General features: G+C 38.2%; 1 protein-coding gene across 1 annotated transcript in view; it reads right to left on the bottom strand.

The window, feature by feature from the left end:
• Positions 1-2,974: 2,974 nt before the first annotated feature.
• Positions 2,975-17,132, bottom strand: part of LOC131898783 (vigilin-like) — a 32,467-nt gene continuing 18,309 nt past the window's right edge. The window contains exons 2-3 of the mRNA XM_059249975.1: positions 9,431-9,568; positions 2,975-6,858 (exon numbers count right to left, since the gene is read on the bottom strand). Coding sequence (XP_059105958.1) covers positions 3,022-6,762 — 3,741 coding nt within the window. The 5' untranslated portion in view covers positions 6,763-6,858; positions 9,431-9,568 and the 3' untranslated portion in view covers positions 2,975-3,021. The remainder of the gene's footprint in view (positions 6,859-9,430; positions 9,569-17,132) is intronic.

Raw genomic sequence — 17,132 nt, 5'->3', positions numbered from 1 at the left:
GTCCAATTCCAGATGTGTAGATGTAATTCAGTGTAGATGTAGCCAACGGTTTTATTAGACAAAAAACACAGAGCCGATTCAGAGAAGAAAGCCAAGAGGTCAGAGCCAAGAGCCTCACCCTTTCTGATTCAGGGATCCTCCTCAGCCAAGAGAGCTCTCCGAAAGAGGAGCCCTCCTTCCTGTGTGTCTGTCTCTATAGTCTCTCTGTTCTGGCTTCTGATTGGTTGTAAATCCAATCATGTGACTGCCTCGTCACTGCCTGTATGTACCGCCCTCCAGGTCCTTAAAGGCGTACACCACCACTGCCACGCACTTGCTATGCCTCTAATAGCTCTGACCCCAGGCAACTTTATTTATTAAAATACCACCACACAGATGCACAATAAAGCTTATGGTGTGACTACATAGAGACTCTTTACAAAGTACATGTGACTATGAGGGTGGGTTCTATAAGCTAAAAGGCCTAGAATCTAATGTGGTCTCTGACTTATATCACAAAGGTCAGTAGGCCATAAAGTACATGTGACATCTCCCCTAAAGATGAGTAATGGTTTAAGGAGGGAAGAGTCTGGAATGATCATTCTGGGGAATTTGGGTGAGGTCTGCCTCTATAGAAAATGGTGGGTGAGGTCTCCCTCCACAGATAACAAAAAGGTCACCAGGTTGTTAATAAAATCCACTGTCAGCTTTCTGGGTGCAGCTATGTGATTTGCATTTCCTCCATTGAGAAGACAACCCTGAGTCATTAACATTCCTGGTACTCTTATTGCTTCTCTGTAAGACCTCTGTGCCCACAACAGATATTGAATATGGAGTCAAAAGCTACTTAGCTAACATCGAAGTAAAGCACATTTAACTCATTTTGGTATTACAGTGGCAGAATCTAAATTACTGTCTACTGATTCTGGTATGCAAGGGTTGGTATTCAGGATGAGACCCATAAAAGTATAATGAAATGTTTTCTATGTTAGTAGTAGCCATTTTTAAAAACGGATAAACAGATGTCAGATTGACTGTTAAAATAATGACTAACTTCCCTAGATTATGTGCAAATGCCAAAGTATGTGTCTATAATCATTAAGAGTCTATAATCATTAACACCAGTAGTATCATTCAGTGCCGCTATAAAATACTATCTGTTAGACCAAACTAATAGCAATAGTTATGAATAAAGATTTGAATTTTCAGGAATTCTTATATTCTTTGTGAATGCAAAGAAAATGTGCCAGTACTTATCTCAATTGAAAATACACATTATCATAACCTAAACATTATTCCTTCCCAAATAGCTACCCATACCTTCTTTTATAATGATAGCGATAGCCTGATATGAAGAGGTAAGAGAGGATGTCAAAATTTTAACATTAAAAGGAAAACCCTCTAATTTGAATTGTTAGAAGAAAACAAGAAGGAAAAAAAAAAACAGAAAACACACAGTAGTTTATACAGTTTTGGAAAGGCAATATACAATTATATGGAAGATTAGTAACTTAGAAAAAATAATTTATTCTTTGTGATCTAGTCATAATCCTTGATAGAAATGATCTCCTTTTACTTTATCTTCATTACCAAATCCCCAAATACTTTAAAGAGCTTCATACAGTTCTCATAGTAACCACAGTTCCATCATACTGGGAAACAGAGGATTTGAATTCAGGAAATTTACTAGAAATGACCCTGAGATAAATTGTGTGAGAACAAACAAAGCTCCATGATACATATGCAGTTTAGCCTTGATGGAGTCATGGCAATCATAGTCGAGCTTAGGATGAGCTCTAGCTTTGGGGTGGTCCAGAGATGTTGTTCTGGGATCTGGTATTTATGCATCACATTGACCAGTCAGTGAGTTGAAGACATTCCTGGGAAAACTATCTTGGCTTCTAGCTAAATTCAAATAAGGAAAACACTGGGGATAGGAGAATTCAAAAAAAGACAAACATTATTTATGGAAGTAAGAGGTTAGTGATTGTCACTGAAACTCAGCACTAAAACAGCACATGGCACCATTACTTTAAAATTTACCAGACCTAGGAGAACCACTGGAAGGAAGATGAAAACAGTTTTTTCTTAGGTTTGACATTTTTCTCCAAGGAAGATTTCTGAAGGGTGTGTCTGGAGAATAAAAATCCTATAGAAGTCTGAAGCCCTCAATTGGTAGGAGAAAACAAAATTATACATGATAAGTCAACATGTCTTAGCATTCATTATATTGGAGAATCTCACCATTGAGATATTTTTCATGTGGGGGAACTATAACACCACTCTAAATATGTTTGCATACTGACCACAGTTCTCCTTTCTGTTCTTAGAACAATGAGAAACTCACAAAACAAAACAACAAAACCATTTGCCCTCTACCCAAAGAATTATAAGCAATGCATATAACACATGAAGAAAGAAGTGAAAAGAGCTCAATCAGTGTATTTATGAAGCAAAGGGGATTATGACTTGTGTTAATGAAACAATATAGGTTCCTTGCTATACTTGATGAGTTCTCTTAATGAAAGTTAAATGAATAGTGATGTCCTGAACAGACCCTGAAATTTAATGGGCATGTGGTATATCTCTAACAATTTAATTGAATATATTTAAAAACTGGTAGGTATGAGTAACATAAAAATGTAAAGAACAAGCCTCGAGTAATTATAAGTGTCATGCAAGACTAAATATCTCCCCTTCACTCAAATGTTTTTAAAGATCTAAGCATTCACTCATGGATAACAAATGTGTGAGAATTATGTCTATGTCTAGAAGCCCTAAATGGGCTTGATAGTGTGTGTGTGTGTGTGTGTGTGTGTGTGTGTGTGTGTGTGTGTGTGTGTGTAACAGTAATAAAGAAAAGGTCATGAGTTTGAGAGACATTAAGGAAGCATGGGTAGAGTAGTAGGGAGCAAAGTGGATAGACAAGTGATATATTTACAGTATTCACACATGGGATTTTCAAGAAAAAATTAAATTAAAAAATTTAACAGCATTTTCAGGTAAGCAGATTGGAACACTTTATTGTTTTGATCGTCATTGTTACAGTTTTGAAGTGTGAGTCTTAGAAGACATTCGTTGTTTTAATCTTGGAAAGTGTTCACAATTATCTACATCTGGGAGCTTTGTGGTAGTTTTAGCATAACAGGGAACATATTTTCTCACACAACTCTTGGATGGTGTCATGGCTATATTGCAAAGGGAGACACTCTTATTATGCTCCTGCTGAGATCCATGGCTTATGTCAGCTGACAGATAGTACTTCTCAAGATTGAGGATATGTTCAATCGCTTTCTGTACATTATCAGGAAGCCCAGTCAAGGTGATATTAGGGTTATAGGACCCTTTTGGAGGTACACGTATATCTACTTGGTATTGATCCATGATTTTATGGATGGTTTTTCCACGGAATCCAATAATATTTCCACGAACCTGGTAGTTTAGTGGGATTTCCTTAGACACTGTTTTTTCGATCTTATGCAACACTCTCATGATTGCATCTCGAGCAGCTAGAGTGTTCTCTTTATAGCCCGTAATAGTGACTTGGTCTTGCATCTCATGGCTTCCTTTCTTTGGAAAACGGACAGTAACATCATGTTCTGTGCAAATCTGAGCAATTAGTAAGCCCTTATGACCAGTGATCTTGGCATGACATTTGGGATCTAGATTGAGTATTAGCTTAAAATTTCTTAGTGTCCGATCTTCTATTTCCATTTGTAAAGCCTTGACTCGCTTTTGTAATTTCGTCTTGGCTTGTTCTACATTTGCTGCAAGACCCATAATAGATATGATATCGGAATTTCTTCCAGGTTGTAATATCTGGATATGAACTTCAAATTCCTTTACTAGCTTACGTAAGCCACTTCCTTTGTGCCCAATGATATAAGGATGTAGGTTAAAGGGCACATGGACTTCAGCAGTGACAGGAATTAAAGATGCAAGAGCTTCAGTAGCTGCCTTGCAATTTTCCACTTGGCCTGAGATAAATATGGTGTCACTTTTCCTTATGGAATTAGAAGCAAGATCTTTAGGGGTCTTTCTCCACTTTTCTTTTCCCTTTTCCTGCACACCTAGATCCATACTTATGCTGGGCTTTTCTATGTCTGGGAATTTGATTTGAACTTTATAATCCCTAGCAATTTGTTGAATTCGTGAACATATTGGTCCCATGAGAAAAGGTTGGAACTTTTGGGGAATAACATACCGTGTTGTAACATGGGAGCCCAAAGGCTCAAAAATATCCTGAATGTGTTTTTTTGCTGCCTCAACACAAGCTTTTGCCCCTCTCATTGTGACTCTTGTACTCTGTTTCCCTGCATAAGAGAATGTAATAACCACACCGCCATACTCCTCTGCCATTTCTCTTAAAAGCTGGCCCCTCCGCATGACAAAATAATGGTGAAATTTCCTGTTTATTATTAGGTAATCCTCCACCTCATTCTCTAAGTCTTTAACTAAAACCTCTAGTCGTTTTTGCACTTCTTTAACAGCCTCTTCAGTCCCTGTAATAGTTATGGATTCTTGATCCTTGTTCTTAAGGTTAGGTAAAATGACACATGTTCCAGTCTCCTCACAGATTTTGGAAATATTGCCCCCATTTTTATTCACAAGGAATTGATGATATTGTGATTTGACATGGACAGTCCCAGAGTAACTCTTGGCTTGCTCGTCTTCTGCAAGTTTCAGAAGCTTTGTTTTGGTCTTTTCAACACTTTCAACAGAGCCCATGATAATGACTTTATGCAAGCCTGACTTGTTTTTTGGGAAATGCAGATAAACCTTCCCACATTCTTCTATGATTGAATTTATCAAACATTCTTTGGGATGAGTCAGATATTTGTATAGATTAGGAGGAATGGAAATCTCCTCCTCTGCAGTATCAACTATCTCTTGCTGAATTGAAAGAATCCAGTTACGTGCAATTTCACAATTTTCTGGATATCCAGTAATGATAAACTCTTCTGAGTCGCAGTTTTCTGGTGGAAAACTAATCTCGGTGTTGGTTGCTTCAGAGATTTTTTTTATGTTTGAACCTCCTTTTCCAACTATCCTTTTGTGAAGCCTTTTTATGACTGGAATACTTACAGAAAAGTTATTTTCTTTAATATCTGTCAACATATTCTCCAAATACTGTGCACATTTTTCTGACTCATGTTTTGGCCCTATCAGTTGGACAACATCACTTTTCTCTGCAGGGTGTGGAAAATTGAGGATAACATCAGGAAATTTCTTACAGATTTCACGGACCCTTTCACCTTTTTGCCCAATAAGTATATGGTGAAATTGGTGTTTGATGATTATGTCTTGGCTGTGCTCCTCTTGCAAATTATTAGCCAGCTCAAGGAGTTCTCTTTTTGCCTGGTGGACACCCAGAGATTCTCCCTCAATTCGGATTGAGTGATTTGTTTCATTTTCAGGAAACACTGAGATAGAGACTTGGTTCTTCTCTGTAATTCTATTTAGGACTTCCCCATTATTCCCCATCAGGTACTTGTAAAACTTACTGTCACCGTTGATCTCAGTACATTCCATTCTATTAAGTAGGTCGTTGACAATGATGTCAAATTTTTCTTGAGCATAATTTACATCATCTATTGGCCCTTTCAACATAATTTTGCCTTCAGCTGTAAAGTGTATATGAACTTTTGGCACACTATTTGTTATCTCAGCTATATTCTCACCTTTCTTACCAATAATAAACCTGTGTAGCCAAGAAGGGGCAGAGATGGAAGAAACAACATTATCATTATCATTGCAATCGATTTCATTAACTACCTCCCCTGAACTGTCAGGCTCACTATAGTGTGTCATATAATTGAACATGCTTTCTGAGGGTGAGTGTTCTGTTGAACCTCCAGCTGTTTCTAGGATCTCTTCCAGAAAACTTCTTTTGAGACCTATGGTACAACTGCCTTGAAAGTTCATAATCACATCCTCAGTTACAGGGATTGTCTTCTCAGTCATCTCATTTTCACAACAATCGGTCTGATCCACATGTAGTTGTCTTCTATTAATATCTGTATCTGTCTCATTGGCATTAGACAGTGGAAAGGGGACATGTCCCTTTTTTTCTTTGAAAATGTTGCCACTTGCTTTAGGGTTTGGCTCAGCAGTCAGGGAATTAAATATTTTCTCCATTTCTAGTGTCTGGATATCATCTTTGCTACTTTTGGCAGATGTAGGTTGGCTTCCATCTGAAGATTTCAACTCTGCCTGATTTACATCAACACGATTCACACATTTGCTCTGCTTATGTGGACGTATGATATGAGTATTTATTTTAGCTTCTTGTTCCAAGTTTAGTGTATTTTTTCCAGTCTGGTCTATTACAAAGCAATGCTCTTGTTTGGAAATGAGACTTAAATCTTGTTCTTGACACCATTTAAAAATTTCATTCTCAGCTTTTATGACAGATCCTGGGTTGCCAAATACTGTTATATAGAGACCTTGTTCTTTGACAAAAGATGATTCTAAGTTGACACCAGTGTTTTCTGTGATACGTGCATAGAATTTTGCTAATGTACCTTCACCAAATTGAATCAAATAATTTTCTTCCTCTAGCAGTACATGGAAAGCTTGAGTGAGGTTTGAAACTTCCTCAGCCTGAGGAATATTGGTGCTTGATGGTTTTGCAGTTTCTTCAGGATTATTTGTTTTCTCCAGGTGTTCAGTAACTTTGTGTTCATGTGTGGACATATCAACCACATCATCTGAACTTCTATCATGATTTCCTTCTTGAACACAACTATTTTGGTGTGGACTAGAATTTGTTTTGAAATTCATTATTGATTTTTGAGTAGATTCAATCCAAAAATATTGCAGATAAAATGTCAACAGCAAAAACACAAATACTTCCTGTAGCTGCCTTCTTGCATATTACTGTATGAGGAGAATGGACACTTTAAGGATATCATTCCTTTCTAAATTAGTTTATAGACTTAAGATGATAAAAATTAAATTCTTATGGCTATAAAATATTATTTGACAAGATGTTCAAGGTTCATCTATTAATCTATTCTATTATTTTATTTGCACAATAAAGGTTTAGATTATAAGGATTATGAGGAAACAGCCACCATTATTTTGCAAAAGAAAGCCTTCTTTATTTTTATTGGCCATTAATAACCTTTATTTTTCCAACTCAGTGTCATTAAATTTTACCATTACCACAAACAACACTATTGAGTACCTATAAGTCTTTGAGAAAAACAAATCACTAGTGTCTCTAAGAGAATGTTGCATTTTCTAGAATTCTTATTTTTCTTTAAATTTTTTATTGAGCAATAGCTTAAAAATGCACAAATTTCATGTGTGCAATTAAATGGTTTTTTTTGGTTGTTTTTCAGTAAACTTAGAGCTTAGCATTCTGAACAACTCAGTTTTACCAGATTTCTAAAACCACACATAAATGCCTGAAGTTCACTTGAAGACAACTCCCATTTCCACCATCACACTCAGGCAAAGAAAATCATATTTTTTAATCGTAGACTTTACTGATATGGAAATGTCATAAAAAATAGTATAACCTGTAGGTCCAACTGAACCACAATTCCTTGTTGAAATTCATCCATGTTAAGGCATAACGCAACATATCCCTTCTGATTACTGAACCGGTCTACTTCTATTTAAAGTGATTATAAAGAATGTTCTGAGCTGATTCCTTTCCTAGGACAACTTCCTCTACTAAAATTTTACATACAACAAGGTATAATTTAATTTAGACTCATAACTTTGAATATTATTAACATTGATGTTTTCTCAAATGAACAATCATATCCCTGAGCATGTTTATGCACAGAAGCTACTTAATAGCACCCTAGTCTTTTGAAAATTCATCCAATAGATTTGTAATTTTATCCACAGGTTTTTCTGATCTTGTACTATTATTCTGTTTATATAATTTTATTTGTTAAGAATTTTCAGGAGGCTAGAGAGATTTCTCAGTGGTTAAGAATATGTACTGCTCTGGCAGAGAACCTAAGTTTTATTCCTAGCACTAATTTTAGCATCTCACAACTATCTGTAACTCCAGCTCCAGGAGATCTGAGACCCTCTCTAGAACCCTGGGGCATGTGCATGCCATGTGTATATACCCACACACAGACATACACATATATACATAATTAAAATGAAATTAATCTTTTTTAAAAAGAAAAAAATGAATCAAATTTTAAGTCACAAATTTTCTTAATATAGGATATTGAAGACTATGAAATGAAAGCAACCTGAAGTGAATATCAAGTGAATTGGACAGAACACCAAAGCTATTCTTACAAATGAGAATTCTCAGTAAGAAACATTTATAATACTAAATATTTCGTTTTGTGTTTTAGTTCAATTTCCTACTCTCTAGAATGTGGTTCCCACACAAGAGGTCATAAGCATCCTCTCCATTTCCCTGAAATAAAATTAAAAGGCCATTGCATCTGCTATGTTTCTATGGGGAAGGGGATTTTACATGCTAAGTGACACTGGGGAAACTATCTCTTCTATTATGTGGATTTGTCATTTATTAAAGTTCTGTGAACAATGATGGCTAAACTCTTGGTTTTGTTCTAGAATATTATAGATATTTGTAAACAGTTTTAAATAGTTTCTTACATATTACCCTCAGCAATTACTTGCAAATATCTATACCTGTTTTTACAAAAAATTATTTTAAGTAATGAATGTATGCTAACATTCCTGTTTTAATTCCATAAAAATACCTCATTGTAAAGAACTTGCAAATAAAAATGTCACACAGCTAGGTTAATGTAGCCACTCAAGTAAGCTCCTGCCCAGATCTAAAGTCTATATATCTTAGTCCACTTCTATACAGTTAGAAGAGCCATTTTGAAATCATAGAGCTTTGCTTTACATTTTACACTTTCACTGCCAATTACAATTTTATGTTTTAATCACCCCCAGAAGATCTCCTAAAAAAACTATGACAAAGTTAAAAGTAAAAACAATTAGCTTTACTAGTATTTCATTCTTCTTTATCACCTAATATTATCCTTTTTTTGCCCTTTCTACATGTTATGCTATACCCACACATATTTATTCACCTATATGTATGTATACATTATAAGCTAAGCTCCTCATATGAGGGAGAACATGCACTTATGGAGTTTGAGATTGGGTGAGCTTGTTTAATATTATAGGCTCTAAGTCCATACATTTTCCTTCAAATTTTGTGAAAAGAATACTTCAAGTGCTTTATTTCCTTACCGGAGATTATGTCTCCATATAGTTATCATTTCTCTGTTTTTAAAGGAGTCATTGTACTTGCATTTTGGATATCTAAAAGACTGCCCTGTATACACAGATACTCATATTCAAAATACTATGTCTGAGATTGTCTATGGGCAGTCATCAAATCTTTTCTAACATTCTTCATTGCTGAAAGGGGCTTGAAAAACCTGATAAACTGATATATTTCTTAAATGCTTGGTGTGTTCTAGCCTACCTTTTCTTCTAGTCCAGTTCAGAGGCGTCTGCTTGATGATAAATTTCTGAGAGCACAGACTTAGCTCACAGGGCTCCAAAATAGTGAGAGATGAAAACTTCATGGAACTGGTGACGGGCCCCAGTGTGAATGGCAAAGCTGACAAGAAAAACATGGATTTTTCGATTAGTTGAAATGTACAATGACACAGTGTTGGAATCATCAAACCTATGTCACAAATGGAAAGGTGCTGTGGGATGGTCTGTATGTCAAATGTGTTGCTGATTGGTCAATAAATAAATCACTGATTGGCCAGTGGCCAGGCAGGAAGTATAGGCAGGACTAACAGAGAGGAGAATTGAGAGAACAGGAAGCTGGGTGGGAGAGACACTGCCAGCCGCCATGATGACAAAGAGCACGTGAAGATGCCGGTAAGCCACGAGCCATGTGGCAAGGTATAGATTAATGGAAATGGATTAATTTAAGCTGTAAGAACAGTTAGCAAGAAGCCTGCCACGGCCATACAGTTTGTAAGCAATATAAGTCTCTGTGTTTACTTGGTCGAGTCTGAGTGAGAGAGATTTGTCCTGACTGTGGGCTAGGCAGGAAAACTCTAGCTACAAATGGCATCCAACGTGGTGGCAAGAGTTTCCACCTAAAAACTGAGAAAAAAAGATTCTAAAATGGAGCTAAAAACAGTTCCTAATTGTCTCTCTCAAATGAGGGGCAGCTGTGGGTTTGAGCTACTTGTGGGTTCCTAGCATGCACGCTCAACCTGCACTATGGCGGGAATGAGTCCTCTGGAAGTGGCACATTAAGCTGCGTGGTGGATTTAGCCTTTGATAGTACAAAACAAAAAAGAGGTTTTTGGGCTACACGCTGCTTGGATAAAAGCATAGACCCACGATGGCTCCCAGAGCTGGAGGTATACCACCACCATGTTGGGAAGCTGAGGTGGGTGGAGCCAGCAGCCACAGCTGCTGCAGTTTAAAACAATAGATTCAAAATAAGACAGATTCAGATAAAACAAGACTTTAAATGCTTTACAATGTGTGTAAAATATATGTAGGCTTGAAAGAGACAAAAAAGGTGATATATACAGTTATATAAACAAATACATAGTTTTAAAAATAAAGTCTTTAAAGAGACAGTAAAATTAATATAAAAAATAAGCCACGTAAAGATAAGTATTACACAGAGAATCTGGATTGTGTTGTCTTTGGGATTTTTAACTGCAGAAAAACATTTGATTGTAAAAGCTGTTGATTTATGCCAAAATGTATATTTTAAAGGTACCTTGACTTCAAAATTTGGATGTAAGGATATGTTGCTTTGGAAAGGAGGCTCTGATTTTGTTTCCACAGAAAGCCAGAGGCTATGTGCTGTGGATATTGCTCTATGTAAATAAAGCACTGATTGGCCAGTGACCAGGCAGGAAGTATAGGTGGGACAAGGTGAGAGGAGAATTGAGGAAGGAGGAAGGAAAGGGAGACCGGCTGGAGCCACCGCCAAGACAAGGAAGATGTAAAGTACTGGTAAGCTACGAGCCACGTGGCAAAGTAAAGATTAATAGAAATGGGCTGAATATAAGAGTGAGAGCTAGACAATGATAGGCCCGAGCTAATGGCCAAGCAGTTTAAATAATGTTAGAGTCTGTGTGTTTATTTTATAAGTGGGCTCCGGGACTGGCGGGACTTGGCAGTGGGAGCTGGAGAAAAATTCTCCAGCTACAGCTATGGATTTGTTCCAGAGTAAGATACATCAGGTTTGACCAGCCAAGACCCCCTGAAAGGTCTCCGATGACACCATGGCCCAGATGATCCAACATCCAGAATGGTTTCAAGGCAACTGGCTCAGACAATACACCCTCATGGACTACTCCATAATCCTAAAATATTCTTTGTGTCCCCATAAGATACAGCACCCCCCCTCCAGCAGGAAGTATTAAAAGAAGCTACGCCCAAATTCCCAAATATACCAAGCTGACTTTGGAGATGTGTAAAGGTTAAAACCTTCCTTTTTAAGAAAAGAAAAGGGGAAGTGCTGTGGGATGCTCTGTATGTCACATGTGTTGCTGATTGGTCAATAAATAAATCACTGATTGGCTAGTGGCCAGGCAGGAAGTATAGGCGGGACAAGGAGGAGAATAAAGCTGGGAAGTGGAAGGCTGAGTCAGAGAGACACTGCCAGCCACCATGATGACAAACAGCATGTGAAGATGCCGGTAAGCCACGAGCCATGTGGCAAGGTATAGATTAATGGAAATGGATTAATTTAAGCTGTAAGAACAGTTAGCAAGAAGCCTGCCACAGCCATGTAGTTTGTAACCAATATAAGTCTCTGTGTTTACTTGGTCGAGTCTGAGTGAGAGAGATTTGTCCTGACTGTGGGCCAGGCAGGAAAACTCTAGCTACAGAAAGGAATACTTTAGGCAGGTCTAAAAGTCAGTCAGCCTGAGATCCCAACTTCTATGATCCTGGTAAGACACAATTTAGGGAGGAAAGTATCAAAATTACTTCATCATATAATTTTAACTGTGATGTAAAAGGAAGGAGGATTCAGGACAATTGTCGGTCTTTAAAAATTAAAATGTCAGGTGAAACAGGTTAGGACTTTGTTCAGAGCTATTAAAGAAAAAGCATTTGTTCCTGGTGAAGCATAGCTATTTTATATCTTTTCAAATGTTCTTCAAATCTTTTTTATTTGTTATTTTTTGAAAGCCAGAGTTACATTTTAAGTTTTAATTACTATGCCTAAAAGATCCACGAAACAAAAATGCCTCTGATCTGCAAGATCCTTGCCCAAGGACAGATAGTTTCTGAAATGCTGGAGGCTATTATTTATGGGCGATAACAAGCCACATATTTCCACTCCCCTAAACAAGTTTGTTTCATCCATTTGCACAACATATCCTTGATCACATGTGGGTGGGAGGTTCACAGGCAGGAAATATATCAGTATGTACACTTGCCCTGACTGGATACAGGCTGGAGGTATGTCAGGATATATGCTTGCTCCTGATTGGACCTGATAGGAAATATCTAAGGCACTATAAACTCTGATTTTGGACCATTTTCTGGAAATGTAGAGATGGACCTGGCCAGAGACCATCTACCTGGCCAGTATTTCATTAAAGTTTGTGTTGTGGGAATTCCAATGACCTCTGGGCTATCTGGCCCAATGGGTAAGCCCTTTCTGTGTATCTGACCAGTTAAAACTGAGGAGGGAGTGTGTTCACTTTCTCTTGGATGGTCAGAGAGCTGATGGTTGGTTCCTTTCACCCCTAGGCAGAATTGAGGACAATGATGGCTGTTTACTTGGTTCTGTATCCATGAGTGTATTATCCCCATTTTATATCTTAACAAATTCTTGATATCCTTTAACAGACTCTCGTGGGTGCACATTACAAGTTTGATTCAAATTTGGTTTTAAATTGTGGTAGTGGTCTTATTCTCAACCAGTGGGATTAACACTTTTACACAGTTTTAGTCAAAAGAATGTGAATTGACATTCCAAACTGGCCGAAAGAACATAAAATTATTTAGCAGAGCCTTTCTGTAAAGAACAAAAACACACTCTTGTCCCCTCAAAAGTTAATCTGAGTAAGCCTGTTAATCATCTGAATAAAAAAAAAATCATCAAGAAAGTTGTCTGTTTCAGAACTAAGAAGTAATGATTCTACCTCAGCATGTAGGTTGGCACAATGACCACACTATCCACTTTCCCCTGTTTGTTTAGTAAAAGAATTTCTTTCATAATAGTTCATTTTGTCATTAATCAGTTACTCTCCTTAAGGGTCCTCAAGTTTACTCTGAAATAAGGTATGGAGGGTATGGAAGGAATAGGAAAAGAAGGAACTGTGGTGAGAGTATATTGTATGAAAAATATTTTTCTTTTTTCTTTTTTTTTATTATTAAGAAATTTTCTATTCACTTTACATACCAACCAGATCCCCACTCTTTCTGCAGCCCAGCCTCCCCCACAACCCACCCCCATTCCCACCTCCCCCAAGTTAAGGTCTCCCATGGGAGTCCAGCAGAGCCTGGCACACTCAGCTGAGGCAGGTCCAAGCCCCTCCCCCATGTACCAAGGCTATGCAAGGTGTCACACCCTAGGCACTGGGCTCCAAAAAGCTCACCTATGCACCAGGGACAGATCTCGATCCCCCTGCCTGGGGGTACCCCAAACAGTTCAAGCTAAACAACTGTCTCGTGTATCCAGAGGGCCTAGTCCAGTCCTATGGGGCCTCCACAGCTATTGGTCTATAGTTCATGGATTTGCACTAGTGTGGCTGGTTGTCTCTGCATATTTTCCCATCATGATCTCAATGTCCCCTGCCCACAGAATCCCTCCTCTCTCTCATCGATTGGATGCCCAGAGCTCAGCCTGGTGCCCAGCCATGGATTTCTTCATTCGCTTCCATCAGTAACTGGATGAAGGCTCTATCAGTATGGTGTTTTCTCAGAAAATTGAGAATCAATCTACCCCAGGACCTACATATACCACTCTTGGGCATATACCCAAGGAATGCTCAATCTTACCACAAGGACATATGTTCAACTATGTTCATAGCAGCATTATTCGTAATAGCCAGAACCTGGGAACAACCTAGATGACCCTCAACCAAAGAATGGATAAAGAAAATGTGGTACATATACACAATGGAGTACTACTTAGCAGCGAAAAAACAATGATATGAAATTTTCAGGCAAATGGATAGAACTAGAAAATATCATCCTGAGTGAGGTAACCCAGACTCAGATGTACAAACATGGTATGTACTCACTCATAAGTGGATAGTAGATGTAAGGCAAAGGATAACCTGACTACAACCTACAGCTCAGAGAAGCTAGCTAACAAGGAGGACCCTAAGTGAGACACATAGATAGCCCAGTGAAGGAGAAATAAATGAGATCCACATGAGCAAACTGGGAGTGAGTGGGGGGTGGTAATGGAGGGCAAAGAATAGTGGATAAGAACATAAAGAAATGGGAGGTTTGAGCTGGAACAGCAACAGTGTGGGAGAACAAGGAAAGAGATACTATGATAAATGAAGACATCATGGGAATAGGAAGAAGCAGGGTGCTGGAGAATCTCAGGAATCTGCAAGGATGACCTCACCTTGGAATAATGGCAATGGTCGAGAAGGTGCCTGGACTGGTCTACTCTGGTGACTGGAGCAGTGATTTATTTGTTTTTAAATTCATGGCATATTAAAACTGGCTTAGAATTGTCTACTATATCTGAAGAGATAGAAGGTCATTTTTAAGAACTTTATGTATATGCATGTATATGTGTGCATGCTATGTGTGTCGATGCCTGTAGGGTCCAGAAGAGGGCTGCCCAATCCTCTGGAACTGCAGTTACAGGTGGTTGTAAACCATCCAACACAGATGCTGGGAACTGAACTCTGATTCTCTAGAAGAGTAGCAAGTGCTTTTAACTGCTAAGCCATCTCTCAGTTATTATTTTATTTTTTAATGTTATGGCTTGATAATTAGAATAAAGGTTATGTATATATAGTTTTGGTCAGAAATACTTTAAAACTTTGTAATCTGATAATAAAAATTGACCATGATAAACGAAGACCACATGAGAATAGGAAGAAGCAAAGTGCTAGAGAGGCCCACAGAGATCCACAAGGATACCTCCACAATAGACTACTGGCAACGGTGGAGAGAAAGCCCGAACTGACCTACTCTGGTGATAGGATGGCCAAACACCCTAATGGTCGTGCTAGAAACCTCATCCAATGACTGAGGTGAACTGGATGCAGAGATCCATGGCCAGGCCCCAGGTGGAGCTCCAGGAGTCCAATTGGCGAGAAAGGAGGGTTTGTATGAGCGAGAATTGTTGAGACCAAGATTGGAAAAAGCACAGGGACAAATAGGCAAACAAATGGAAACACATGAACTATGAACCAATAGCTGAGGAGCCCCCAACTGGATCAGGCCCTCTGGATAAGTGAGACAGTTGATTAGCTTAATCTGTTTGGGAGGCATACAGGCAGTGGGACCGGGACCTGTCTTCAGTACATGAGCTGGCTGTTTGGAACCTGGGGCTTATACAGGGACACTTGGCTCAGCCTGGGAGGAGGGGACTGGACCTGCCTGGACTGAATCTACCAGGTTGAACTCAACCCCCAGGGGAGTCTTTGCCCTGGAGGAGATGGGAATGTGGGGTGGGCTGGGGGGGAAGGTGGGGTTGGGGGGGCGGGAGGGGGAGAACAAGGGAATCCCGGACTGATATGTAAAATTAAATTAAATTAAAAAATGACTTGATTATGTGAAACCTCAAAAATATTATTTAAAAATTGATTTAATATGAATACTACTTATATCTAAGTAACTATGAACTATATTTTAAATTTTATAACTAGTTACTTTTTGATGAGATATAAAATGACCATCTTGTATGTATGTATGTATGTATGTATGTATGTACGTACGTATGTATGTATGTATGTATGTGTTAGAGTCTGTTTTGTGTATGTGTTTTAGTAAATGATGAACTGAATTATGAGACAGAGTCAAGATAGCACTTCTCTATATTGTGATTTAAAGACAATTTAGATTAATATTGTAATCTTCTTTGATTTTTGTAGTGAGATAAAGAATAGGAAATAGGGAGAAGATGACATTACAGAGAATAACATATGAAAGAATGTTATGTTAGCAGAAAATTGAAAACTTTGTTGTATGCTGGCTACCTGTAAGAAAACATCTTAAACAGAAAGGTGTATAGTACTGAAATAACCCAGAAAAAGTCTCAGGGTGCCTCTCTCTCCCTTCAGTTTGGTCCAGCTCTAGAACAATCACTTGCATTTCTGTTTCTCTTCTTTAATAACCTATCTCATTTCCTGTAACTATTCACTTGTCTATATATAATTAATTCTTAAGAAATATGAGGCATGAAAACTTCATCTCTTACCCTCTGAGACTCTAATCTGTGCCTATGAAATTTGGCAGAGCCAGCCAGGAGAAAAGCATGAAATGCTTCTGTAGTCTTCTTTTGTCCTTAAGAAGATGATCCAATGCAGTACAATTCCTTCCTTTTGCTCTTAGAAACCACAGACAGATTTGTTCATAGCATAGGAGAACCAAGTTCAACCTTCAACTTTTCTCTTTCCTTTCTACAGCTGTATCACCCTCCTTTAGAGGGCCAAGAACAAGCCTTTATACTCCCTCCATCCCACCATTCTTCAGTAGCTGGATTTATGTCAAGACAAGGAATTGTATATCTCTTTGCAGAGGCTGCTAAGCCAAAACTTGTGGGAAACCAGCTGCTGGTGATGTGTGACATTTAAGCTAGTGAGATATACACTACAAATGAGGATTTATGTCCTGAGGGTGAGTTGGTCTAAATTATCATGGGACTGCTTCCAACACACATATCCACAAGCTTTGCCAAGATATCAACTGTTCAGTGACTAGTCAAGACAAAAAGTTACCAGATTAACCAATACGGCGATTCCTGTATGACTACATAAGTTTCCCAATACCACTGAGCCCTCAGAAAATCACTTCATATCTAGACTTTCCTGCATCAACTGTATTCATGAGTACACCACAAAATTTCACTTCTCTGTTTCTTTGCTTCTTCCTTTCATCTTCCCAGACACATGCCTGGATAACAAAAATGGCTGACTCAAGTGCAGCTAAAAAAAGAAAAAGCAAGAAAAACAAACAAACAATAAAAATGCAAAACCATGTGATATATATAT

This window comes from Peromyscus eremicus, chromosome X (genome assembly GCF_949786415.1).
Source record: "Peromyscus eremicus chromosome X, PerEre_H2_v1, whole genome shotgun sequence".
NCBI classification, from domain to species: Eukaryota; Metazoa; Chordata; class Mammalia; order Rodentia; family Cricetidae; genus Peromyscus; species Peromyscus eremicus.
This window is presented reverse-complemented; position numbering and strand designations above follow the sequence as displayed.